General features: G+C 40.1%; 1 protein-coding gene and 1 long non-coding RNA gene across 3 annotated transcripts in view; both read right to left on the bottom strand.

Annotated features, from left to right (window-relative positions):
* LOC309507050 overlaps positions 1 to 26,842 on the bottom strand; it is a 269,877-nt gene that overhangs the window by 64,411 nt on the left and 178,624 nt on the right. The gene's annotated exons all lie outside the window — the stretch shown is intronic.
* LOC309507047 (uncharacterized protein) lies at positions 9,903 to 17,029 on the bottom strand. Of its 2 annotated transcripts, XM_082181138.1 has the most exons (4): positions 16,616 to 17,029; positions 15,699 to 15,872; positions 14,836 to 14,991; positions 9,903 to 10,065 (listed from the first exon to the last, which is right to left on the bottom strand). In XM_082181138.1, exons 1-4 carry the CDS (start codon positions 16,743 to 16,745, stop codon positions 9,971 to 9,973), a joined length of 555 nt encoding a protein of 184 aa, XP_082037264.1. In that variant the 5' UTR covers positions 16,746 to 17,029; the 3' UTR covers positions 9,903 to 9,970. The 2 variants fall into 2 exon arrangements, 1 of the variants encoding a protein (XP_082037264.1); XR_014209004.1 differs by lacking the exons at positions 14,836 to 14,991; positions 15,699 to 15,872.

Genomic DNA, 26,842 nt, shown 5'->3' with positions numbered 1-26,842 from the left:
GCATCTCTAGAATACAGTTATTGTCCAGCTAAAGTTAGTTTGATTGATTCACTTCCGTCGCAACGATCAATAGTTATTAACTTATAGTTATTAACAATAGTTATTAACTAACAACATTGCGACCATTGCGCCACGCTTTCCTCACATGTCGCAACTCGCCCGCCACCTCCTCCTATGGAGTAAGAAGCTTCTGAGGTCGCTTTATCCACTTTAAGCCTCGTCGGCGGCACGATTTAGCAGACCGGAACTTAAAGTGGATGAAGCGACCTCAGAAGCCTCTGACTTCATAGGAGGAGTTGGCGGGCGAGTTTCGTCAAGTGAGGATAGCGTAGCGCAACGGTCGCAATGTTGTCTGTACAAACCAGTACATGCTTGCTGAGCAGCGGCATTTTGCGGCGTCTTATAGCGCTTTTAACAATGTAGATTGTTCCAAAGCGGCTTTACATTGATAAAAGGAAATTAAAATAACAGAGATTGTTTTGGCTTTATAGCATCTCTAGAATACAGTTATTGTCCAGCTAAAGTTAGTTTGATTGATTCACTTCCGTCGCAACGATCAATAGTTATTAACTTATAGTTATTAACAATAGTTACTAACTAACAACATTGCGACCATTGCGCCACGCTTCCCTCACATGTCGCAACTCGCTCGCCACCTCCTCCTATGGAGTAAGAAGCTTCTGAGGTCGCTTCATCCACTTTAAGCCTCGTCGGTGGCACGATTTAGCAGACCGGAACTTAAAGTGGATGAAGCGACCTCAGAAGCCTCTGACTTCATAGGAGGAGTTGGCGGGCGAGTTGCGTCAAGTGAGGATAGCGTAGCGCAACGGTCGCAATGTTGTCTGTACAAACCAGTACATGCTTGCTGAGCAGCGGCATTTTGCGGCGTCTTATAGCGCTTTTAACAATGTAGATTGTTCCAAAGCGGCTTTACATTGATAATAGGAAATTAAAGTAACAGAGATTGTTTTGGCTTTATAGCATCTCTAGAATACAGTTATTGTCCAGCTAAAGTTAGTTTGATTGATTCACTTCCGTCGCAACGATCAATAGTTATTAACTTATAGTTATTAACAATAGTTACTAACTAACAACATTGCGACCATTGCGCCACGCTTCCCTCACATGTCGCAACTCGACCGCCACCTCCTCCTATGGAGTAAGAAGCTTCTGAGGTCCCTTCATCCACTTTAAGCCTCGTCGGTGGCACGATTTAGCAGACCGGAACTTAAAGTGGATGAAGCGACCTCAGAAGCCTCTGACTTCATAGGAGGAGTTGGCGGGCGAGTTGCGTCATGTGAGGATAGCGTAGCGCAACGGTCGCAATGTTGTCTGTACAAACCAGTACATGCTTGCTGAGCAGCGGCATTTTGCGGCGTCTTATAGCGCTTTTAACAATGTAGATTGTTCCAAAGCGGCTTTACATTGATAATAGGAAATTAAAGTAACAGAGATTGTTTTGGCTTAATAGCATCTCTAGAATACAGTTATTGTCCAGCTAAAGTTAGTTTGATTGATTCACTTCCGTCGCAACGATCAATAGTTATTAACTTATAGTTATTAACAATAGTTACTAACTAACAACATTGCGACTAGGGATGGGACGATTACCGGTTTCACTATAAACCACGATAAAATGTACTGACGGTTAGTATTATCGTTCAAAATTGAATTATCATTAAAACCGTGTTTGATTATCGCGATTTTAATAACTCACTGTAAATCCTGTCCAGCCAGCAACAGTCTCGACGCAGGCGCAGCGCGCAATGTTGTTGTTTTTATTCGAGAAGGAATGGCGAAAGGTAGTGGACGTGCTCGGGAGATTTTTCAGCGTTTTAAGAGGACCAAATCTGGTCATATTTTGGCTTTTACAAAAGTCCTGAGTGAAACTTCATCGAGGATGGTCACTACAATAGGGGGGAAACACTTCAAATCTGCCGAGTCCTCTTGTGTGACCATCACCCACTGTTTATAGCGAACGCAAGGCAAGTTAACTTACCAAAAACTACGTCTGGGAAATAATTGGGCACAAAATGTTGTTTTGAGTAGAAAGATTTTCTCTCACTCACTTGAAATAAACGTGAAGCTTCCGCGAAGAAAAGTTCGCAGCAAGTGGCTTTGAGCCAAAGACGAACGAACAAGACAAACAAGACTATCATTGTACACTTATTACACCGATTTTATTTATTTTTTACCACACAATTACGGGGACATATTGAATTGAGATTACTGTTTTAAGTCTTACCTGTTTATAAATCCATTTTGTACAGCATACAAAACAATCGCCCAAGAACGGAGACGGCAAGTTGTATTTGAATGAAACGAGAGAGCGCGTGCGCGTCCGTTACGATACATGGATGTGCGCTGTGTTATGATGCGTTGCTATTGACGACGGTCATTATAAGGAAGGAAATGCCACAGAATATAATCTTGCTTAAAAAAGTGCATAGAGCTGCTTGTTTTATTTGTTGTTTGTTGATTTTCAAATATTAAACTGTTTTTACTGTGAGCATCAGTTATTTTTGAACACTTTCATTTCGTTTTAACAAAACCGTGATAATATTGATAATCACGATAATTTTGGTCACTATAATCGTGATATGAAATTTTCATACCGTCCCATCCCTAATTGCGACCATTGCGCCACGCTTCCCTCACATGTCGCAACTCGACCGCCACCTCCTCCTATGGAGTAGGCAGCTTCTGAGGTTGCTGCATCCACTTTAAGCCTCGTCGGTGGCACGATTTAGCAGACCGGAACTTAAAGTGGATGAAGCGACCTGAGAAGCCTCTGACTTCATAGGAGGAGTTGGCGGGCGAGTTGCGTCATGTGAGGGAAGTGTAGCGCAACGGTCGCAATGTTGTCTGTACAGACCAGTACATGCTTGCTGAGCAGTGGCATTTTGCGGTGTCTCAAAGCAAGGTGTAATGCTAGCAACTCGAGGCAGTTGATGCCAATGCAGTCGGAGGCCCGCCCAGACCCCAGTTACTGCATGCCTGTTGTACGTGGCCCCTCAGCCGGTGTTGGTGGACACTTGTTCTAGGGGCGGCTGGCCCGGAGAAACAAAAGGTCTGATCATGGGCTGAGGGTTCGGCGGCAGGCCAGGATGATTGTCACACGGAGCGTGCCGCTCGGCCACGGCCACCTCAGGGCTCGGCCATGAAGCCAGTGCTGAAGCGGTCTTCATATGGAGGAAGCCGTTCTATTGCGGCTGCGGCTGCCATACGCCCCAGGAGCCTCTGAAAGGTTTCAGTGGGACCCTTTCTCACTTCTTAACGACATTGACCAAAACATGCTCTTCTCAGGAGACGTGTTGGACCGTATCCATCTCCATACCGGAATAAGAGATCCCCAAACACAAAGAGGAGTGCTGTTGACAGCAGTTGAGAGCTCAGAAGGCTTGCGACCCGCTGCACTCAAGCTGTAGAACCACCAGCAACAGGAGAGACTTCCAGAAGAAGCACCGACACACTGACTCGTTGAATGAATCAACACTCTTCAGAGACACCGTCATGAAGACCGATCGGCTCCGAAGAGAAAGACAAGTGGTGCGTGCATCCACTTCCGTATTTATACCCGCGCTGCAGGGCGAGCGTGGATGCAAAGCTCGCACGCCAATGATGACAGGCCCTAAGCGTGATCCCTAAGCGTGACCCCGACCAGTCGACTACGTCTCCATTCCCTCCTTCAGGGAACGAGGGTTACATATGTAACCAAGACGTTTTGAGGGTTTGGATGGACTGTGTGACAGTCTTCAATTCTCTCCTGAAGATGTTCTTCACTTTTGCCAGTTTTTCTGCAAACAACAAATATTGATTAGAAACATCTGTTTTATTAGCACAGATTACAGCTCAATGATTCACTAGTTCGTGTTCCAAGAACACTAGAGAAATGGGCTAGTTGTATATGGCCGCCATGTTGGATTTCCGATCTAGCGAGTTTGTGCAGACGCCAGTGCAGAGAGCCGGAGAAACCAGAGAATGATCTTTAATAGTTGTTTAAAGAAAATCAATTAAAATAATACTAAGATCTATATTACTACTCCATGAGTAAATGGAATTAGGGTATAGGAGTGGGGTTACTTGCTCCAAAATATATAAGTATAAATAATTGAATATGCAAATGCAGAGAATTAAATGCGTCTTGATCTGATGCATAAGGCAAACAAATGAAATCAATGGAGTTCCCTGTTCGTTGATACCGTGATGCCTAGAGACAACTATAGATGGAAATATACAAAACTGCCAGATATTTTCCTTATATTGTAATCATTGGCCCGGTTTCACAGACAGGGCTTAGTTTAAGCCAGGATTAGGCCTTAGTTCAATTAGGACATTTAAGTAGCTTTTTTTTAAACGTGCTTTAGAAAGAAAAAAAAACATTACTGGTGTGTATCTTGAGACAAAAAAATGGCACTGAAATATTTTAAGATATGCTTTCAGTTAAAACAGCTCAAACATGAATTTTAGTCTAAGATTAGCTTAAGCTCAAGGGCCCTATCATACACCCGGCGCAACACAGCGCCAGACGCGGCGCGAGTGTTTTTTGCTAGTTTCAGCCCGACGCAGTTATAATTTTCACTTCCTGCGCCACGTTGTTTAAATAGCAAATGCATTTGGACCCATTTGTGCGTCTATGGGCATGCTGATTGAATTGAATTCAGAAAGTTAGTGATGTTTCTCAAACATCAGACTTCACTACATACATTTTTTTTTGTTGTTGCTGTTTTTTTTTAAATGGTGTTTAAAAAAAGATTTGTTTTTACTGCATATTTGAGGAGCCAACAGGAGTAGAGAAGGAAAAATGAAGACTAACACCAGAAACATCAGGGGCCGGTTTCACAAAGATAGACTTTGACTATGGCTTAGATATAGTAGATAGTCAGACTTCAGATAGACATCTAAATCAGACCGTTGCACAAAGCACTTAAGACTCTGACTATCTTAAGTAGGACTACACTACAATGCATTCTGGGTAAAATAAGACACTTTTCAAAACAAAAAACATGGCGGATCGAGTAAGCACATTCAACCGCTCAGTGCAGTTTACCCCAGCGGAAAATATGTGTTTGTGAAAGTGAAAGTGAAAGTGAAAGTGACACATTACGGCCAAGTATGGTACGGCCATACTTGGAATTTGACCTCTGCATTTAACCCATCCAAGTTAATGCACACACATTAGGAGCAGAGTAGTGAGTAGTTAACACACACACTGCAAACGTGGATACACACACCCAGAGCAGCGGGCAGCCTTTGTGTGGCGCCCGGGGAGCGATTAGGGGTTAGGTGCCTTGCTCAAGGGCACCTCAGTCATTTCCCACCGGTTCTGGAATCGAACCAGCAACCTTTGGGTTACCAGTCCAACTCCCTAACCACTAGGCCATGACTCCTTGTTGGAGGAGTATAACAGTTACAAGGACATTTTACTTGGGAAATTTAGCGGAGAATGTAGTAACAAGAAGAAATGTTTAAATTATGAGCCATTTTCCCTTTTCTTTTGGCTGTTTGTAATGTAACTGATTGTTACTGCTGGTTGCCAAGGTAACATAGAGTCTTAGACCTAAGTTAGCCTGGGGGTAAGGTGTCTAATTTTTTGGGTCTAAATTATGTCAGTCTTTATTTTTGTGAAACACTCTAACTTGCATTAGACTAGTCTATGAGCACATTTTAGACTTGTCTAACACTATAGACCGGTCTAAAATAGCTTTGTGAAACCGGCCCCAGGCTGAAATGGCCATGAATCAGGGTGGTAATAACTGGAGACTCACCATCTGTCGGCTCGGACTCGAGCGCATCTGTGTCGGCTGGCGGCTCTACGCTGTATGTGTCTGGATGAACCTGTGAGTCCTGCTCAGCCACAGGAGGACACACTTTGGCTCGGGATCACGCTTAGGGAGTCTGTCATCTTCGATTATTGATCAAACGAGCCAATGCACACATTGGCGTGCGACCTTTGCATCCGCGCTCCGCCCTGCAGCGCGGGTATAAATACGGAAGTGGATGCACGCACCACTTGTCTTTCTCTTCGGAGCCGATCGGTCTTCATGACGGTGTCTCTGAAGAGTGTTGATTCATTCAACGAGTGAGTGTGTCGGTGCTTCTTCTGGAAGTCTCTCCCGGTGCTGGTGGTTCTACAGCGTGAGTGCAGCGGTGGTCGCAAGCCTTCTGAGCTCTTAACTGCTGTTAACAGCTCTCCTGTTTGTGTTTGGGGATCTCTTATTCCGGTATGGAGATGGATTCGGTCCAACACATCACCTGAGAAGACCATGCTTTGGTCGGTGCCGTTAAGAAGTGAGAAAGGGTCCCACCGAAACCTTTCAGAGGCTCTTGGGGCGTGTGGCAGACGCAGCCGCGATAGAACGGCTTCCTCCACATGAAGACCGCTTCAGCACTGGCTTCATGGCCGAGTCCCGAGGTGGCCGTGGCCGAGCGGCACGCTCCGAGTGACAATCACCCTGGCCTGCCGCCAAACCCTCAGCCCATGATCAGACCTTTTGTTTCTCTGGGCCAGCTGCCCCTAGAACAAGTGTCCACCAACACCGGCTGAGGGGCCACGTACAACAGCCATGCAGTAACGGGGGTCTGGGCGGGCCTCCGACTGCATTGGCATCAACTGCTTTGAGACGCCGCAAAATGCCGCTGCTCAGTCAAGTCAAGTCATCTTCATTTATATAGCGCTTTTAACAATGTAGATTGTTCCAAAGCGGCTTTACATTGATAATAGGAAATTAAAGTAAAAGAGATTGTTTTGGATTTATAGCATCTCTAGAATACAGTTATTGTCCAGCTAAAGTTAGTTTGATTGATTCACTTCCGTCGCAACGATCAATAGTTATTAACTTATAGTTATTAACAATAGTTATTAACTAACAACATTGCGACCATTGCGCCACGCTTTCCTCACATGTCGCAACTCGCCCGCCACCTCCTCCTATGGAGTAAGAAGCTTCTGAGGTCGCTTCATCCACTTTAAGCCTCGTCGGCGGCACGATTTAGCAGACCGGAACTTAAAGTGGATGAAGCGACCTCAGAAGCCTCTGACTTCATAGGAGGAGTTGGCGGGCGAGTTTCGTCAAGTGAGGATAGCGTAGCGCAACGGTCGCAATGTTGTCTGTACAAACCAGTACATGCTTGCTGAGCAGCGGCATTTTGCGGCGTCTTATAGCGCTTTTAACAATGTAGATTGTTCCAAAGCGGCTTTACATTGATAAAAGGAAATTAAAGTAACAGAGATTGTTTTGGCTTTATAGCATCTCTAGAATACAGTTATTGTCCAGCTAAAGTAAGTTTGATTGATTCACTTCCGTCGCAACGATCAATAGTTATTAACTTATAGTTATTAACAATAGTTACTAACTAACAACATTGCGACCATTGCGCCACGCTTCCCTCACATGTCGCAACTCGCCCGCCACCTCCTCCTATGGAGTAAGAAGCTTCTGAGGTCGCTTCATCCACTTTAAGCCTCGTCGGTGGCACGATTTAGCAGACCGGAACTTAAAGTGGATGAAGCGACCTCAGAAGCCTCTGACTTCATAGGAGGAGTTGGCGGGCGAGTTGCGTCAAGTGAGGATAGCGTAGCGCAACGGTCGCAATGTTGTCTGTACAAACCAGTACATGCTTGCTGAGCAGCGGCATTTTGCGGCGTCTTATAGCGCTTTTAACAATGTAGATTGTTCCAAAGCGGCTTTACATTGATAATAGGAAATTAAAGTAACAGAGATTGTTTTGGCTTTATAGCATCTCTAGAATACAGTTATTGTCCAGCTAAAGTTAGTTTGATTGATTCACTTCCGTCGCAACGATCAATAGTTATTAACTTATAGTTATTAACAATAGTTACTAACTAACAACATTGCGACTAGGGATGGGACGATTACCGGTTTCACTATAAACCACGATAAAATGTACTGACGGTTAGTATTATCGTTCAAAATTGAATTATCATTAAAACCGTGTTTGATTATTGCGATTTTAATAACTCACTGTAAATCCTGTCCAGCCAGCAACAGTCTCGACGCAGGCGCAGCGCGCAATGTTGTTGTTTTTATTCGAGAAGGAATGGCGAAAGGTAGTGGACGTGCTCGGGAGATTTTTCAGCGTTTTAAGAGGACCAAATCTGGTCATATTTTGGCTTTTACAAAAGTCCTGAGTGAAACTTCATCGAGGATGGTCACTACAATAGGGGGGAAACACTTCAAATCTGCCGAGTCCTCTTGTGTGACCATCACCCACTGTTTATAGCGAACGCAAGGCAAGTTAACTTACCAAAAACTACGTCTGGGAAATAATTGGGCACAAAATGTTGTTTTGAGTAGAAAGATTTTCTCTCACTCACTTGAAATAAACGTGAAGCTTCCGCGAAGAAAAGTTCGCAGCAAGTGGCTTTGAGCCAAAGACGAACGAACAAGACAAACAAGACTATCATTGTACACTTATTACACGATTTTATTTATTTTTTACCACACAATTACGGGGACTTATTGAATTGAGATTACTGTTTTAAGTCTTACCTGTTTATAAATCCATTTTGTACAGCATACAAAACAATCGCCCAAGAACGGAGACGGCAAGTTGTATTTGAATGAAACGAGAGAGCGCGTGCGCGTCCGTTACGATACATGGATGTGCGCTGTGTTATGATGCGTTGCTATTGACGACGGTCATTATAAGGAAGGAAATGCCACAGAATATAATCTTGCTTAAAAAAGTGCATAGAGCTGCTTGTTTTATTTGTTGTTTGTTGATTTTCAAATATTAAACTGTTTTTACTGTGAGCATCAGTTATTTTTGAACACTTTCATTTCGTTTTAACAAAACCGTGATAATATTGATAATCACGATAATTTTGGTCACTATAATCGTGATATGAAATTTTCATACCGTCCCATCCCTAATTGCGACCATTGCGCCACGCTTCCCTCACATGTCGCAACTCGACCGCCACCTCCTCCTATGGAGTAGGCAGCTTCTGAGGTTGCTGCATCCACTTTAAGCCTCGTCGGTGGCACGATTTAGCAGACCGGAACTTAAAGTGGATGAAGCGACCTGAGAAGCCTCTGACTTCATAGGAGGAGTTGGCGGGCGAGTTGCGTCATGTGAGGGAAGTGTAGCGCAACGGTCGCAATGTTGTCTGTACAGACCAGTACATGCTTGCTGAGCAGCGGCATTTTGCGGTGTCTCAAAGCAAGGTGTAATGCTAGCAACTCGAGGCAGTTGATGCCAATGCAGTCGGAGGCCCGCCCAGACCCCAGTTACTGCATGCCTGTTGTACGTGGCCCCTCAGCCGGTGTTGGTGGACACTTGTTCTAGGGGCGGCTGGCCCGGAGAAACAAAAGGTCTGATCATGGGCTGAGGGTTCGGCGGCAGGCCAGGATGATTGTCACACGGAGCGTGCCGCTCGGCCACGGCCACCTCAGGGCTCGGCCATGAAGCCAGTGCTGAAGCGGTCTTCATATGGAGGAAGCCGTTCTATTGCGGCTGCGGCTGCCATACGCCCCAGGAGCCTCTGAAAGGTTTCAGTGGGACCCTTTCTCACTTCTTAACGACATTGACCAAAACATGCTCTTCTCAGGAGACGTGTTGGACTGTATCCATCTCCATACCGGAATAAGAGATCCCCAAACACAAAGAGGAGTGCTGTTGACAGCAGTTGAGAGCTCAGAAGGCTTGCGACCCGCTGCACTCAAGCTGTAGAACCACCAGCAACAGGAGAGACTTCCAGAAGAAGCACCGACACACTGACTCGTTGAATGAATCAACACTCTTCAGAGACACCGTCATGAAGACCGATCGGCTCCGAAGAGAAAGACAAGTGGTGCGTGCATCCGCTTCCGTATTTATACCCGCGCTGCAGGGCGAGCGTGGATGCAAAGCTCGCACGCCAATGATGACAGGCCCTAAGCGTGATCCCTAAGCGTGACCCCGACCAGTCGACTACGTCTCCATTCCCTCCTTCAGGGAACGAGGGTTACATATGTAACCAAGACGTTTTGAGGGTTTGGATGGAATGTTTGACAGTCTTCAATTCTCTCCTGAAGATGTTCTTCACTTTGGCCAGTTTTTCTGCAAACAACAAATATTGATTAGAAACATCTGTTTTATTAGCACAGATTACAGCTCAATGATTCACTAGTTCATGTTCCAAGAACACTAGAGAAATGGGCTAGTTGCATATGGCCGCCATGTTGGATTTCCGATCTAGCGAGTTTGTGTACAACGCGCATACACTTTGCTTATCTCATCTACACACAGACGCAACAGTTCTCATTTTTAGAAAACCATACATTATTACAAGGAAAAATATGAACACATGAGGGAAATCATCGTGGTGTCCATGAAGATGTGAAAAAATAGGCATAAATCTAGCTTACACATTTACCCAAATTATTATACGCCTGTTTAACCAAAGCTAATTTGGGTGTGTTTCTCCATCCCCAATGTCACTTCTCTGTGTTTTACGGCCCTGACGAGAACGTCGGTCTCCTCGACTGTAAAGCGCTCCTGCCGTGCGTCTGGCAAATCCGCCGTTATAATAGCAAGCCGCCATGGAACAAGTGCGCCTGCTCTTAAAGGGAATGTGAGATGTCGCTCTGATTGGTTTATTTCACGTTACGCCCAAACCACACCTATGAATAATGAAGCTACTTCAGACCAACTCATTTTAGATTTGCGTCGGGCGCAAGAGTCATTTATCCAACCAGTAAAATAGCAACAGCACCCAAGACCCGCCCACAAAGTTACTTGCGTTTCGCGCTTGATACTTGCGTTTCAGATCGTTAAATAGGGCCCATTATGTTGCAAGTAACACCTGGCTGTAGTTGTTAATGCTATTATTTTATTGTTTGCAGTGTTGTAATGTAACGGAGTACAAATACTTCGTTACTGTACTTAAGTAGAAATTTCACGTATCTGTACTTTACTTCGCTATTTAAATGTATGTCAACTTTCACTTTTACTCCACTACATTTCCTAGATAAAATTTATACTTTTACTCCGATATATTTCCACTAAGCATCTTCGTTACTCGTTACTACAAAATAAAATCAGAAGAAATGTGTGCGACTGCAATAAGGGAGGTTTGGCGAATCACTGCTTCTAGATTGCACCGCACGGCGAGCGCTCCAGTGTAATGCTTGTTTGTTGCCATGCCAAAGGAGGAGGAAGCACAACTGAAACCGCCATGAAAGCACGAGCACCGATATCTATGCGAGCACCTACCTTTTGATTTAATTCAACAGAGAACTCTCAAAGATATGTCCATAATACTGAAACACGCTTAACTGTTTTTAATATAGCATAACTGCCGGGCCGAATATTTCCTCAGGTAGGCTAATGTTAGACTGAGAAATATTTTTTGAGAACTGCTACGTTAATCAGTGGCAGGTTAGAAAGAAAGGGTTAAGGGCTATTCACGTCTTTAAAAGCATCATACGTTTTGTCAAACTTGAGATTTCCTTTTATGTTAATTAACTCAAAACTCAGTGGTTATAGGATAATGTTGGGCTAATGTTGCTGTGTGTGTGAGATGGTGACCTGGGGAGCCCTACAAATGCTCATACCACATGACCAAAATATTCTCCCTACCATCAGGTCATTTTTTTTTTTTTTTTTTTTTTTTTAAGAAATAGGTTATTATTTATTTTTCATTTTTACCTGAAGTTCATACAAAAGTGAAATTTCTGTTTCAGTTTTTTTTCTTTGATGTCAGCTCTAAAAATATGCTGTTTGTTCTTTGAACTTAAGAGATTTGTGCCTGAAAAGTCCTGGAAAAGACTGTGATTTTGATTTGATGAGTGAGATTAAGAAGATATGGGAAGTTGGAACCCTGAATATGCTTTACTATAAGAAAGCCACAATAAAGTTCACAAACCCAAAGTTCTAACCGCTTGCTTTAAAAAAAAAAAACTTTTTACTTTTACTTAAATTACTTAAGTACATTAAATATCAGAAAATTACTTTTGATACTTAAGTACAGTATATATCAGATACTTTAAGACTTTTACTTAAGTAATATTCTAAAAGGTAACTTTCACTTCTACCAAAGTCTTTTTCTAGTACGATACTTGTACTTTTACTCAAGTATTGCTTTCTAGTACTTTATACAACACTGATTGTTTGTGCCGTTGTTGCATCTATTAAAAACTAAACTACTGATTTTGTAATCCCTGTCAGTAAACGAAATGCGTGTCTGTGAGTGTGTTGGTGTTAAGGATTTTGAATGTTAAAATAGGGGTCTCCTGGAAAAAAGTTTGGGAAGCAGCACAGGGGTCAGACAAGCTGTGGCAAGACCTGTCAGAACTACTATGTGCCGAAGTCCAATACCGTACTCGCCAAAGTCGCAGATAATGGCTTCAAAACCAGTTTTACCCAATAATAGGGAAGATATTCAGCAAAGACTCCTAGTGTTTGCTGGGTAGCAGAGCCAGGATTGAGCACAAAATCATACATAAACCTCTAAAAAACTACGCAATAATGAGTGTGTGATGTGAACGAGTGTGAACTCTGTGACTGAAATGAGCACAGCGTGATCGCAAATCAATCGCGCTGCCTTCTGCGTCTCAGAAATCAGAGCGTTGTCAATAACAGCCTATCAAATAAAATACTTGAAAATACTACATACTGCACCTTTCCTGCTATTCATTTGTCAAGAGCCTAATCTCAGCTATAAGCTACTGAATCACACACATTCACACTACTTGATGTGTCTATTTAAATGTTTTAAACCTTGTATTATACAGTATGATAGTATATGTTTGATGTCGCAGTCTCTCCCAGAGCTGGCAAACGTTACGGCCTATTCGTTATAATTTGTTGTTTTATTTAACATGTAGTATTATTGTTTTAAGTGGAAGATATTTTAATATATTTTGTTTTACAAATTATACAAGGCATATTTGTTAAAACTATGACAGGAACCCTTTAGTAGGGCTGTGACGGTGGCAGTTTTTTACCACCGCGGTAGTAATGGACCCAAATACCGGCGGTGTTGCGGTTGTTGGGTGGGGGGTGTTTTGAAATAAATAAATTAAACAAAAACAAAGAAACAACAAACTAAAGCCTGTAAAGCATTGAAATAAATATCAGTAAATACTGGTAACTTACATAATATAATAAAGTTGAATCTATTTTAAAAAAAAAAAATTAAGAAAAAATTTCGGTTAATATTTCCACACAAAGGCGCGCGATATAGCCTACCGCTCTGCGCATTGAGAGGGATGTGGGACACAAGCAGGAAAGAGACCATCGATCTTTTCGAGACCATCATGTTTTCTACTTGTAAAAGGTATGAAGAGCGAATTTTATCTTCTACAAGGGCAAGGCATTTAGGCTGTTTGCGCGCTGCCAGAGAAAGCCAAACTAAAATCACCCGCGGTTGTGAAACGCGCTTTACAAAATGAACTTGACGCTTCTTACCAATTATCATGTCTAACAAGCACAAACTGTGTTAAAAAGAATTTGACTTATAAGTAAAAATGTAGGCTATCTGTCCTACAGCGTTTTTTCTACTTTAACACAGTAAAGAATACGAAAATAATCGACCTAAAAGCGAACAAAGGAAGAAACGTTTATAACGCGTCTTTGGGTGAGACGCGAGTGAAGATATGGGAAAAGAAAAAAGAGATTCATTCCATGCAGGGATGAGTCACGATTTTTGAATATTCGATTAGTTGATTTAATTATATAATATCTAATGTTCTAATGTCTGTTGTGCGATCATTCTCTAAAATAAAATCTCCATGTTCTGGTGCTGATGCAGTGGTGATGCGTAACCGGAGGGTGACGCTGCCAATAACGCACATAACAGCTGTCACAAAGAACTGGCAAAAGTAATGATTATGAACGTGTCAAAGATAGCAAGGAGACATTTGAATTGTTTATTAATAAAGTGTTTTTTTTTTGTGTGTGTCAGTGTCGGGCTGCAAAGATGAAGTTGACGATGCTCACTCTTTGCAGTGAACGTGCCTAGAGAGAAATGCACACTTCATACGGAATACACAAGCATATGCTAGTCGGTTTATTTTCGTTTTGAATTGTTTTGTTTAAAAGTATATAATTCAAGCTTTCTATAAGAATAACTAATGGAATATTTTTAAATTCGCTAATAATCGGGTGACCAGATCGCAAACCAGAATTCAAAGCCGACAAAGCTTATGTTTATGGGCTCACGGCTACAACTCTCTCATTCGTCATGAATTTAAACTTTTCCATGGCTGCGATATTACATTTAATTGCTAACCTATTATTTATTTTGTAAAGAAAGCTTTGTGTGTCATAATATTAATGTTAAACAGCATTCATATACAAACATTTTTTTTAGGCGAACTACCGCCGGTACTACTCAGCCACCGCGGTGGCGCTTTACAACCGCGGTGGTGCGGTTGTCAAGTTTACCGGCACAGCCCTACCCTTTAGACACATCCATGCCCAGGACACAACCATGACATAATCCGTTCCTACACTACATAAACACTATATGAAAATAAGTGTCTAACAATGAAGATAAATCTCTCTCATGCTATTTGTATATTATTAGGAGTATTATTTTTCTTAGTTTTTTGTTATGTCACACCATAAGACACATTTACAGTACAGTTCAGTAAAATGTTTTTTTTTTAAAACAGAGAAAGAATTGACCAAGTTAGTGATGCTTCTCAAATATCAGACTTCACTACATTAATATGTTTTTTTGTGTGTGTTTACATTAGTTTTTACATATATTTGTTTTGCATATTTGAGGAGCCAACAGGAGTAGAGAAGGAAAAATGAAGACTAACACCAGAAACATCAGGCTGAAATGGCCATGAATCAGGGTGGTAATAACTGGAGACTCACCATCTGTCGGCTCGGACTCTACGCTGGATGTGTCTGGATGAACCAGTGATTCCTGATCATCCACAAGAGGACACACTTTGGTTTTGAGGGTTTGGATGGATTGTTTCACAGTCTTCAATCCTTTCTTGAAGATGTTCTTCTCTTTTGCCAGTTTTTCTGCAAACAACAAATATTGATTAGAAACATCTGTTTTATTAGCACAGATTACAGCTCAATGATTCACTAGTTCATGTTCCAGGAACACTAGAGAAATGGGCTAGTTGCATATGGCCGCCATGTTGGATTTCCGATCTAGCGAGTTTGTGCAGACGCCAGTGCAGAGAGCCGGAGAAACCAGAGAATGATCTTTAATAGTTGTTTAAAGAAAATGATACATCACTTAAAATAATACTAAGATCTATATTACTATTCCATGAGTAAATGACATTTAAATGCACGCATGTTTAAATCAGGAGAATGAAATACACTTTCATTAAATACACTCTGTCCATGAAGAGTAAATTGACTCGGACTCGTGGTGCATGAACATACACAATGTCTGATTCCCGGAGCAATTATGCCTACTGTAGATATACAAATATGTAAATATAACCAAATTTTAAAAATTAAATCTAGCACAGAAATATATAAAATACAAATAAAATATCCATCTTAAAAGACTTCAATCTTTTGATTTCTGATCTGCTGCAAATCAGCAACAAGAAGTTACTTTACGTGATGTCAGAGGATCAGAATTATAGCCTAGTAGAAATATCATGAAACAAAGGTTCTCGTATTTATTGAAAATGTTCTTAGTTTTTTGTTATGTCACACCATAAGATACATTTACAGTAACTGTACAGTAACAATAACTGGAGACTCACCATCTGTCGGCTCGGACTCGAGCGCATATGTGTCGTCTACGCTGGATGTGCCTGGATGAACCAGTGATTCCTGATCATCCACAAGAGGACGCACTTTGGTTTTGAGGGTTTGGATGGAATGTTTGACAGTCTTCAATCCTTTCTTGAAGATGTTCTTCTCTTTTGCCAGTTTTTCTGCAAACAACAAATATTGATTAGAAACATCTGTTTTATTAGCACAGATTACAGCTCAATGATTCACTAGTTCATGTTCCAAGAACACTAGAGAAATGGGCTAGTTGCATATGGCCCACTGGTTGGATTTCCGATCTAAGGAGTTTGTGCAGAAGCAAAACATCTGTGAACTTGCCCTTTAAAAATGTTGAAGGACAGCATCATTTTGTCTATTTAACTGAACATGACTTTAAAGTCCTGACTTGTATTATCTTAGAGCTATTTCCATATGGACATTTCTTTGTTGTGTCACAGTTTGTCACAGTTATTCCTGGCAGATTAAAGCATATTTTGCGATTTGTTTGTGATGCATGCATGCATTTTCTGTAAAGCTGCTTTGAAACGACAGCCTATGTATTGTGAAAAGCACTAGATCTATGGTTTTACTATGGTAAAACTGTAACGTTATTTTTTGTTCAAACCATGGTTCAACTATAGTTATACATTGCAGTAAAACCTAAAGTAAAAGGAATCTAAGGTATTCATAACTATAGTAACCATACATTTTGAAAGCATGGTTAAATTTGAAGTTACGGTTTTCCTACAATACAACAATCATAGATAACGTTAAACCATAAATGTTGTAGTAAAACCATGGTTCATTGTGTTAGTTACTATGGTTTTACTGCAAAAACTGTGGTAAACTGATGGTGAAAAGCACACTGGCCTAATTATGTGTCAGTTCTGGTGTATTAACTCAGTACCTGTTGTTCTGGGGTCAGTCGCTTCAGTTGTCCTGCGTTTTGGCTTTCTCCAAGCGGACTTAACAGCGCCTCTCCGCGGCTGAGGGTCCTCGGACATACTCTCCAGCTCCAGTGAGAAGTAAGCAGACATGATATCTGATCGAAACTGTCTCTGCCTGTCGTTTACAACTGTTGACTGTGACTCTACTGAACTAACGTTAAGTTACTGTTATGATCACCTGAGCTGAAGATTCCGTCAAAGTAACTCAATTTATATGGAATATATATTAAATGACACCGTATTCTGTCAGATTCTGAACCTCGAAGAGTTGTGTAGACTCTTTTTCCCTTTCCTATAAATCTGTAGACTACGTTTGTAACACTTTAGCTGCTCCGTTAGTCTGATAACCGCTGCTGACCTGAACAACTGTTTGTTTGTATATGACGCCGCGTCACTGCGTTGCCATGGCAATAGTCAGACGGAGAAGATGATCAGTGGTGACTCACTCTGGGACCTATGGAAGCTTGTTTCCGCCACTGAATAATAAATAAATAATAATAATTGCGACTTTTTAACTCACAATTCGGACTTTTTCTCACAACTGCGAGAAATGAAGTCAGAATTGTGAGAAATAAAGTCGCAATTTGGAGATATAAAGTCAGAATTGCATGATATAAAGTCGCAATTGCGTGTTATAAAGTCAGAATTGTGAGATATAAACTATTCTTTTTAAAAAGGTTTGTAAAAAAAAAAAATCTGTCTTTTTTTTCCTTAGAATTCTGACTTTATTATTGTATTATGAAAACAAAGTTAACAAAGGTCTTGTTAATTTATTTATACTGTTGGCAAAATGTTATATTCATAAACAAAAATATTTAAATTCATCCCCAATATTTAAGATGTTTAAATTAGAATTTGATTGTTTTATGTCTTCACTGAAATTGTTAAAAAACATATTTTGATATTATTTTTGGATCCCCTGCTACCAATTAATGTCACTCTTTGTTTTTATCGTGTACCAAAAGTTGTTGTTCATAAGGGGGAAAAAATGCAAGAAATTGACCGAAAACCCCCGGAAAAATGGCTTGCTAACAAAAATGTCTGTAAAATTACCTGTGTAATTCTGTAAAATCATGACATCAAAATTTTGTAAATAGAAAAACAATGACATTTTGTTACATTTACAGTAATATTTTGAAAATAGTACAAATGCTGTTGTAAAATACTGAACCAAACAAAAATGTTGATTTTACAGTAAGAATGAGTTAAAATAATCATATTAATTTGTAGAATTGACAGATTTATGCAATTTAAACAGAAAAAAAAAACGGTATACAGAAAGCAACAATGCAGTTAAAATTACAACATGACAGTGTTAAAATATTTTTCGGACATGCAGATTTTCAATAGCCTATATAGTCTACATAAAGAAAATGTACATTTTATAAATTCATGTTATAGTTTAGAGATAAAATATGTTCAAGAACAGCATAACTGTGTTAATATGAAGGGTTTAAAAATAGGAAATGGGTCTTTTAGGTCCAACAGCACTGTACAAATGACGCCTGGTTCACACCGGACGCCGAAGCGGCGCGGAATGGAAAATCACTTCTTTTATTAATCCGTTGTTGAGACACACACGCAGCCAGAGAGAGAATATGGTAGACAGTTTTTTTCTTTGTTTGTTTTCATCTTTCTACTCTGTTTAGATATACAAATATGATCGCATTTGTCACTCGCGGTATTTTAATTTGAAAATTGCATTTATTTTGACAATTGACCGGATGTCTCGTGTTTCTTGGTGTGACTTCCTGCCGGAATGGACGCGGATCACTCGCGGTCGCGCAAAAAATAGACCAGACGCCGAAACTGGCGCTTCACGGCACGGGCTGGCCGCGGCATGCCGCGGCGCTCCGCGTCTGGTGTGAACGACACCATAGGTTAACATGGGCGCCGAAAGGAAGCGGCCTCCGTTCCGCGCCGCTTTCGAGTCGCTTCGGCGGCCGGTGTGAACCCGGCCTTATGGTGCGTTCACACCGAACGCGAATCGAGCGTCAAATTCGCGTCTATCGCGTCTAGCCTTTAATCACTGTTAAAAAAGGACAACACTTAAGGTGTTTGGGGTCATTTTGACCCCAAACTTTTAAAGAGCAATTGCATAAGGAAATATATCCATTTTTTTATATGGAAAACTATATATCTTTTTTTTTATTTACTTCTAAACTATCCATTTATGCTGTGTTTTTGTGGAAATTTTGAAGTTTTTTTACCTATTTACTGCACAAATACATAACTAGGCCATAAATTGGGGGGGGCATTTTGACATTTTATAGATTTATGCCAGTTTAGTTGATTTTATTTGGCAATTTCTATCAAAATGCTCTCTGTTGCAGTGACATACATGTGTGTGTTTGTGTGTGTTTGTGTGTGTGTGTGTGTGTGTGTATGAGATAGAAAGTTCGTTCCACTTTGGGTTTATGCTCTAGGACCAGACCTTGATTTAAATGTAATTTTTTTTTAGATTTATGCCAGTTTTGTTTATTTTATTTGCCAATTTCTATAAAAATACTCTCTGTTGCAGTGACATACATGTGTGTGTGTGTGTGTGTGTGTGTGTGTGTGTGTGTGTGTGTGTGTGTGTGTGTGTGTGTGTGTGTGTGTGTGTGTGTGTGTGTGTGTGTGTGTGTGTGTATGAGATAGAAAGTTCGTTCCACTTTGGGTTTATGCTCTAGGACCAGACCTTGATTTAAATGTAATTTCTTTTAGATTTATGCCAGTTTTGTTTATTTTATTTGCCAATTTCTGTAAAAATGCTCTCTGTTGCAAACACATACATTTGTGTGTTTGTTTGTTTGTGTGTGTGTGTGTGTGTGTGTGTGTGTGTGTGTGTGTGTGTGTGTGTGTGTGTGTGTGTGTGTGTGTGCAGAGGTGGAAAGTAACGAATTACATTTACTCGCGTTACGTAATTGAGTAGTTTTTTTGTGTACTTCTACTTTTTCAAGTAGTTTTTAAAATCTGTAATTTTACTTTTACTTAAGTACGTTTTGTTTGAAGTATTGTACTTCGCTACATTTTAAATCACAAAATTAAAAAATAAATAAAAAATAATAATAATAATTTACAAAGTTTGGAAAAAAAAAATCGTGCTCCGGAAACTGCTACATTGATTGAAGGGCGGGAGAACAAACGTGCAAAAAAGGTGACGCTGACTCAGCTGGAAGAGAAACGCCCTCGAATTATTATGAAGCGAACCATGGCCAGAAGGCTATGTGAATATACTTTAGATCTAGGAAAAACACGTGGTTAGATATCCAATTTGCTGAAAATGTGGACGCAATGTGGCTCTAAAAGGAGGAAACATAGACCATCTATCCATGCAGATAAAGGTATGTCCCGTTTGCAGAGCGCATCCCCGAATCCAGTCATGCAAATGGCATTAACATGCAGATGTCACGTAAAACACGCAATGATGTAGGCCATATGAATAAATTGAAATTATAGCTGTGCAATCAATCCAATCGCGACATGGTCTCAAAGCGCAAAAAGACTGCTGTGTAAATGTTCTGTGTGCCTGTGTGAACGAGCTGCTCCGGTTTGTCTACTGCATACTCAAGTATGCCTGATGCTCGTTTTGTTTTCGGCGTCTAACAAACAATATGAGGACATGATTTAATGAATGAACATTTAGAGAGCTGCTCTGAGAGAACGCATAATACACTCTGCTGAAACAGATCTTCACTACCCGTCAAAATAAAAATTTGGTTTAACTAGGAGAAATTAATATCAGAAATATGTTACTATTGTAGGCCTACAATAGAACATACTTATCAAAATAATAACAATAATATGAATAATAATAAAAATATTATTTAAGGAATATATTTTTTCACCCAAAAATGGAAATTAGCCCATTATTTACTCACCCTTAAGTCATCCTAGGTGTATATGATATTCTACTTTAAGACTAATACAATTGGAGTTATATAAAAAAAATCTTTTCCAAGCTTTATTATAATGGCAGTGAATGGCCGTTTCTGTTTTGAAGTCCATAAAAGTGCTTCTATGCATCATAAAAATGCATCTATCAATGATAAAAGTGCATCTATCCATCATAAAAGTGCATCTATCCATCATAAAAGTGCATATATCTATTATAAAAGTGCATCTGTCCATCATAATAGTTAACCCATCCATCATAAAAGTGCTCCACATGGCTATGGGAGGTTAATAAAGGGATTCTGAAGCAAAGCAACGAGTTTGTGTAAGAAAAATATCCATATTTACTATAGCTTCAGGCTCTAAAGCGCAATTTATGCGAGTAATGAGACGTACTGCTGATATTTACGCTACTTCAACGTCATAAGTTACGCAAGTTGTGCTTTAGACGCAAGTAGACTCCGTATGGCTGTGTGGCCAGAAGCTAGAATTGTACATTGTAACATATTAAATATGGAATTATAATTTTTTTTATGAGGAAAACTCATTGCTTTGCTTTAGAAGGCCTTTATTAACCCCTCAGAGTACTTTTATGATGAATAGATGCACTTTAAAGGACTTTTTTTTTTAACATAACTCTGATTGTATTTGTCTGAAAAAAGAATGTCATATAAACCTGATGACTTAAGGGTGAATAAATCATGGGCTAATTTTCATTTTTGAGTGAACTATCCCTTTAATACCATAAACCGTAATATTTTCTGAGACAATTATCGTACTGTGAAAATCTCATACCATTACAACCCTACACGGGAGAAACCCCCGCTGTTAAAAAAGTTACTCAGTAACTTTTACTCTAATTACATTTTAAATGAGCTACTTTTTACTTTTACTTGAGTAATTTTTTAGACCAGTAATTTTACTTGTACTTAAGTAAAATTTTATTCAAGTAGTAGTACTTTTACTTGAGTAGAATATTTTATTACTCTTTCCACCTCTGTGTGTGTGTGTGTGTGTGTGTGTGTGTGTGTGTGTGTGTGTGTGTGTGTGTGTGTGTGTGTGTGTGTGTGTGTGTGTGTGTGTGTATGAGATAGAAAGTTCACTCTACTTTTTATTTATGCTCTAGGACCAGACCTTGGTTTCTATGTAGAAATTTTCAGATTTATAATGGATTTACTTTTATTTTTTTGACAAATAAAATAAAAAAAAGTCATTTTTTTCATTTTCCCATTCATTTTCAATGTGGGGTCATTTTGACCCCAAACACCTTAAAAGGTAAAAAAAATTTACACACCTTTAGAACAACCAAATCAAGCCCAGTTTTTTTGTGCATGTTTAGATAGATTATTTAGGAAAAGTCCCAGAGTTTCATGCCCCTGAGATGAAGTTAACACTTTTAAAAAATGAAGGAAAAATCCATTGGGGTCTGTATGACCCCAAACACTAATTAAAGGCTAGTTAGACGCTTGCACATTTTAATCCATTCGCGCGTCCGTGTCACTAGCGAATAAATATCCCGCCAAAAAGAGTATCAACAACAACAACAACACTTTATTTCTGCCGTACGTTTCCGTCATGTCTAGAATAAGACGTATTGCTGCTTTGTATTTGTTGTGGAAGATCCAAAAACGGAGGACATCCAAATGTCGACGTGTCTGGGTTCACAGCACCATCCAGAAACGCACTAAACTTGGTGAATTTCACCGTCTTTTAAAGAAACTGCGCCGGGATGATAGTCGCTTCCAGCGTTATATGAGAATGACGGGTGCCCAGTTTGATACCTTGCTAGATAGGGTTTCTGACAGGATTTCATGAATGGACACCAACTACAGGCGATCTGTCTCAGCTGCGGAGCGCCTTTCCATCTGTCTGAGGTAAGGGCGGGGCAATTTCATAAAATAACGTCAATACCAATAAATATACAGCATAGCCTATCTATCATTTTTGCTGTGATTTAATTCCAATATATTGTATGAAATGATAGTATATATTGTCCAATGTAATGGAAACATGCCGAAACAAATGAATTATGTTTATTTGTATAGACTCTAAATATTAATAAGTCTGTTTTGTCAGGCCATAAAATGATAAGGGGAAAAAGATTTTCTGAACGGAGTTTGGATCGATCAGCACTGTAGCTTCTCAATATAGCCTACCTATTAAAAAATATATAGCCTACCAACATCTACTTAAAATAGGCCTACATTTATTGCTCCAAATATAGGCTACATAAATGTAGCCTATTTTAAATACTTTATATTAAAAAAAACATTAAGGTAACATAATTAAAAATAGTAATAAATACTAACAACCCAAAACATATAAAAAATGTAATCTGCACCAAAACTGATTTTACATGTTTTCTATGCTACAGATACCTTGCCACAGGTGACTCATTTAGGACAATTGCCAACAGCTTCCGTGTTGGGGTCTCTACAGTGTCCATGATTGTCCCTGATGTTGCCGCTGCAATATGGGACAGTCTTGTAGAAGATTTCATGCCTGTGCCCACCACAGAAGAGTGGAGGTCAATTGCAGTAAAGTTTGAAGAGAGGTGGAATTTTCCCCTCTGCTGTGGTGCACTTGATGGTAAACATGTTGTCCTCAAAGCACCTCCCAACTCAGGATCCCAGTTTTTTAATTACAAGGGAACATATTCCTTAGTTCTGTTGGCAGTTGTGGATGCCCAATATTGTTTCAGGGTAATTGATGTCGGGGGCTACGGAAGAACCAGCGATGGTGGAATACTTGCCAACTCCACTTTTGGTAAAGCACTACAATCAGGTACCCTCCAACTCCCGGCTGACCTGCCACTACCAGGAGCTGACCACCGAGGACCCCAGCCACATGTGTTTGTCGCTGATGAGGCTTTTCCACTACGGAAAAACCTCATGAGACCCTTCCCCGGGCGCATCCTTCCAAGAGAGCGTAGAGTGTACAACTATCGTCTGTCCCGGGCTAGATTGGTGGTTGAAAATGCCTTTGGGATCCTTTCATCCCAGTGGAGAATGTACAGGCGGGCCATTGAGGTCCACCAGGATGTTGCTGAGATGTGCATCAAAGCCACCTGCGTTCTCCATAATTTTCTGCGCAGGACATCCCAGACACCTGAGGAGAGGAGGATCATCCCAGTTGGTGAGGTGGAGCCGCTGCCAGGTCTGGGAAGACTTTCTGCAAACAATTCCGCTAGAGAGGCTGTCAGGGTCAGGGAGGTCTTCACATCCTACTTCTCTGCAGAGGGAACTGTTGCATGGCAAGATGCTGTCTAGTGCACAAGCACTTTACACTGTGTCTATATATTGTTATTAAATTTATTATTACATTTATTTATATATTAAATATATTTTTATTAAATAAAAACAAAAACAATCAGTTCATTCTCAAACAAACTGCTTTAATACTTAGGCCACATTTACACATAGCCGGGTATTTAGAGAAACGAATATTTCTCCCCCTCCGTTTTCAAAAATAACATCGTGCACACAATATCGTTTTCAAAAAAAGTTGTCGTTTACATCAACCCGCATAAATACAAAGGGGCAGCAGTGTAAGGAGAAGGATAAAGCCATGCAAGCCAATCAGAATCCTCAAAATCGACAACAACGAATAGCACGAGCGACTTCCTGTTCCTTTCAAAACAATAGACATGGCGCGAGGTTCGTTCGTGTGGACAGACAGCGAAGCAAATGCAAACAGGCCAAAAGCGTTTTCACAAAAGTAAAAATGAGTACCACTTTAACAGCATCCATGATCAAATAGTAGCCAAACAAACTCATAGACAGTATGGAACAAACTCTAAACATAGGGCGCTCACATGACGTAAGCATTTTCTGGCGCATAATGTGACGTTTGTGAACCTAAAACCCCGTTTCTCCCAGTTGACACGGCAACACATAACCGGCGTTTTCAGAAATCTCCACTTTGGCCGGAGTTTTTAGAAATAATCGTTTTCTGGGATAAAAACGGCGTTTTCGTGTAAATGACAGGCCAAAACGCAGGGAAATATCTGCGTTTTCCCATCGTGTAAACGGGGCCTTAAATTGATTTCTGCACATATGTGATGATAAAAAAATACACACAAAAATGATATAAATAAATGAATTACTCCAACATACTTGTAGTCACACTTGAGTCATGCTTATAGAAAGGCACATATTTGTTACCATTATATATATATATATATATATATATATATAGGTAAAACAAAAACAAACAAACAGTTCAAATTAAAATAAACAAATTACTTTAACACTTTAAAAACCTATTAGTGAACATTCGAGAATTGAAAAACAAAAAAAATATAAACTGTATGTGCAACTTAAAGCATTAGTTCACCTAAAAAATGAAATTTCCTGATAATTTGCTCACCCCAATGCCATCCAAGATGTTCATGTCTTTCTTTCCTCAGTGGAAAATAAATTTTAAGCTTTGATCCTCTTTATTAATTTCTCAAAAAAAAAATTTAATTTCTTTTCCACTGAAGAAAGAAACACATGAACATCTTGGATGGCATTAGGGTGAGTAAATTAGCAGGAAATTTCATTTTTGAGGTGAGCAAATTATTTAAACGTACTGTATAAAAAAACAGACAAAGCCTACTTCCTTCCTTGCAATGGTTACCAACCTTATACTGGCTCCAGATTCAGTGTCACGGTGTTTGATTCATAAATCAATTTATGAATCTGAAATGTAACAAATTATTTTTGTTGTTGAGGCAACCGTTGTAAGGAAGGAAGCAGGCTTTGGAAGAAAAGCTCATCCTCTGTGGATGGAGCTGCGGCTGGGGCTGGTGTCTGCAATGTCTGAAGCAGCATCCTCTCAACCGACGTGTCCCTGTCCCTCTTCCGAGTCCTTCTGTCTATATGAAATCGTGAAACACATTCTTTGAATTTATTCTGAATTCCATCCATGGAATAGTTTGTAAAAATTAGTTGATGTTTATTGTATTTATTCATTTTAGTTTGAAATCAGGAAAAAGACAAAAATACATGGATCAAATATGAAAAGGGAATATACTAAATAAATAATAATAATCATAACAAAGAAATTCAGAAAAACTTGAATCATGTACTGTAGAAAATCCTGCTGTGATCTGATTGGCTGACTGAGTCTTGATAAAGAGCACCTGTGGCCCCTTACTAATTATGTTTCAGTCTCCTCTTGTTTGAACCAAAAGCTGTTGTTCAGACATGGCTTGTGTGGAATTGTTGCGTTGTTGACCATGTAAGTTTCCTTTTTGATTGTTTGTTTAGTTTAAAGGATTATGTGTTTTATATGATATATTGAATTCTAGTTATGTTTAGTAGCTCTTTAATGTTATACTCATTTGATTGTTAAAGCTGATTTCAGATGTATGATTTAAGATTTGCAAGTGTGTTTGTATTTATTAATGGTTTTGTTTATGGGTTTTAGAAACCAACAATTACCATCACTACCGTCTGTGAAATGTCTACTCCTATATGTCACCACAAATAAACTGGGAAAAGTACTTGATGACTGAATGAGTTTTAATGGACCCACCATTCCAGTAGCAACAGCCAAATCAGCCTAGAATTTCTGCTAAATTTCTACATGGTCCTTCGAGCCGGAGAGGCTACTGGAATGGAGACTGAGGATGACTGTGTGAAACCTAAACGTTCATCAAGGATTGTAAAACCTCCAAGATGGCACAAAGATTATATGATGACTCCGTTAAATCCTTCAATGCATCCAGTTGGACAATTGTCACACCAGCCAGAAGATTTGAGCCATTTGGTTGCATCACAAGGAGCTTCCATTACTGCTACTCAAAATGAGGTGAAGTCTTTGTCTGAGGATATTAAACAAATGAAAGGAATGTTGTTGGATGTAGGACACATGATGAAGGATATGCAAAGGAAAAGAAATTCTTCATTTTCTACTGGTTCTGAATGCAGTTCTATTCAAGCATCCCCTGTTCATATCCCCATACAAGCAAACCAGCAAGACGAGATGAACGCCAGAGATTCTATTGTGGATGAGTTGAGTGAATGTATGCGACGACATCAAACCAAGCAGGATAATGTGCTTTCTACACCACCAAAAGTTCAGAGACAAAATACTTTGCCCTCATCTCAGTATGTGCCACCTACCTCTTCAATGCCTACTTCCTCAGCAGCCACCACTAGAGGGCCATCAGAGAGACAACACCAGCAGCTTTCTGATCCATGTCCACCTGTTAGGCTCTCAGTTCCTCTCCCAGATAACCTCAGGTCACAACCTTTAACCCTCTGAGGTCTGAGGGGTTTTTGGGGTCCTTGAGATGTTCTGACATGCCCTGACATTTGTGCTTT

The sequence above is a fragment of the Leuciscus leuciscus genome (genome assembly GCF_965113295.1).
Source record: "Leuciscus leuciscus genome assembly, chromosome: 9".
In the NCBI taxonomy this organism is placed as follows: domain Eukaryota; kingdom Metazoa; phylum Chordata; class Actinopteri; order Cypriniformes; family Leuciscidae; genus Leuciscus; species Leuciscus leuciscus.
The sequence above is the reverse complement of the archived record's forward strand: the minus strand, read 5'-3'. Positions and strand labels throughout refer to the sequence as shown.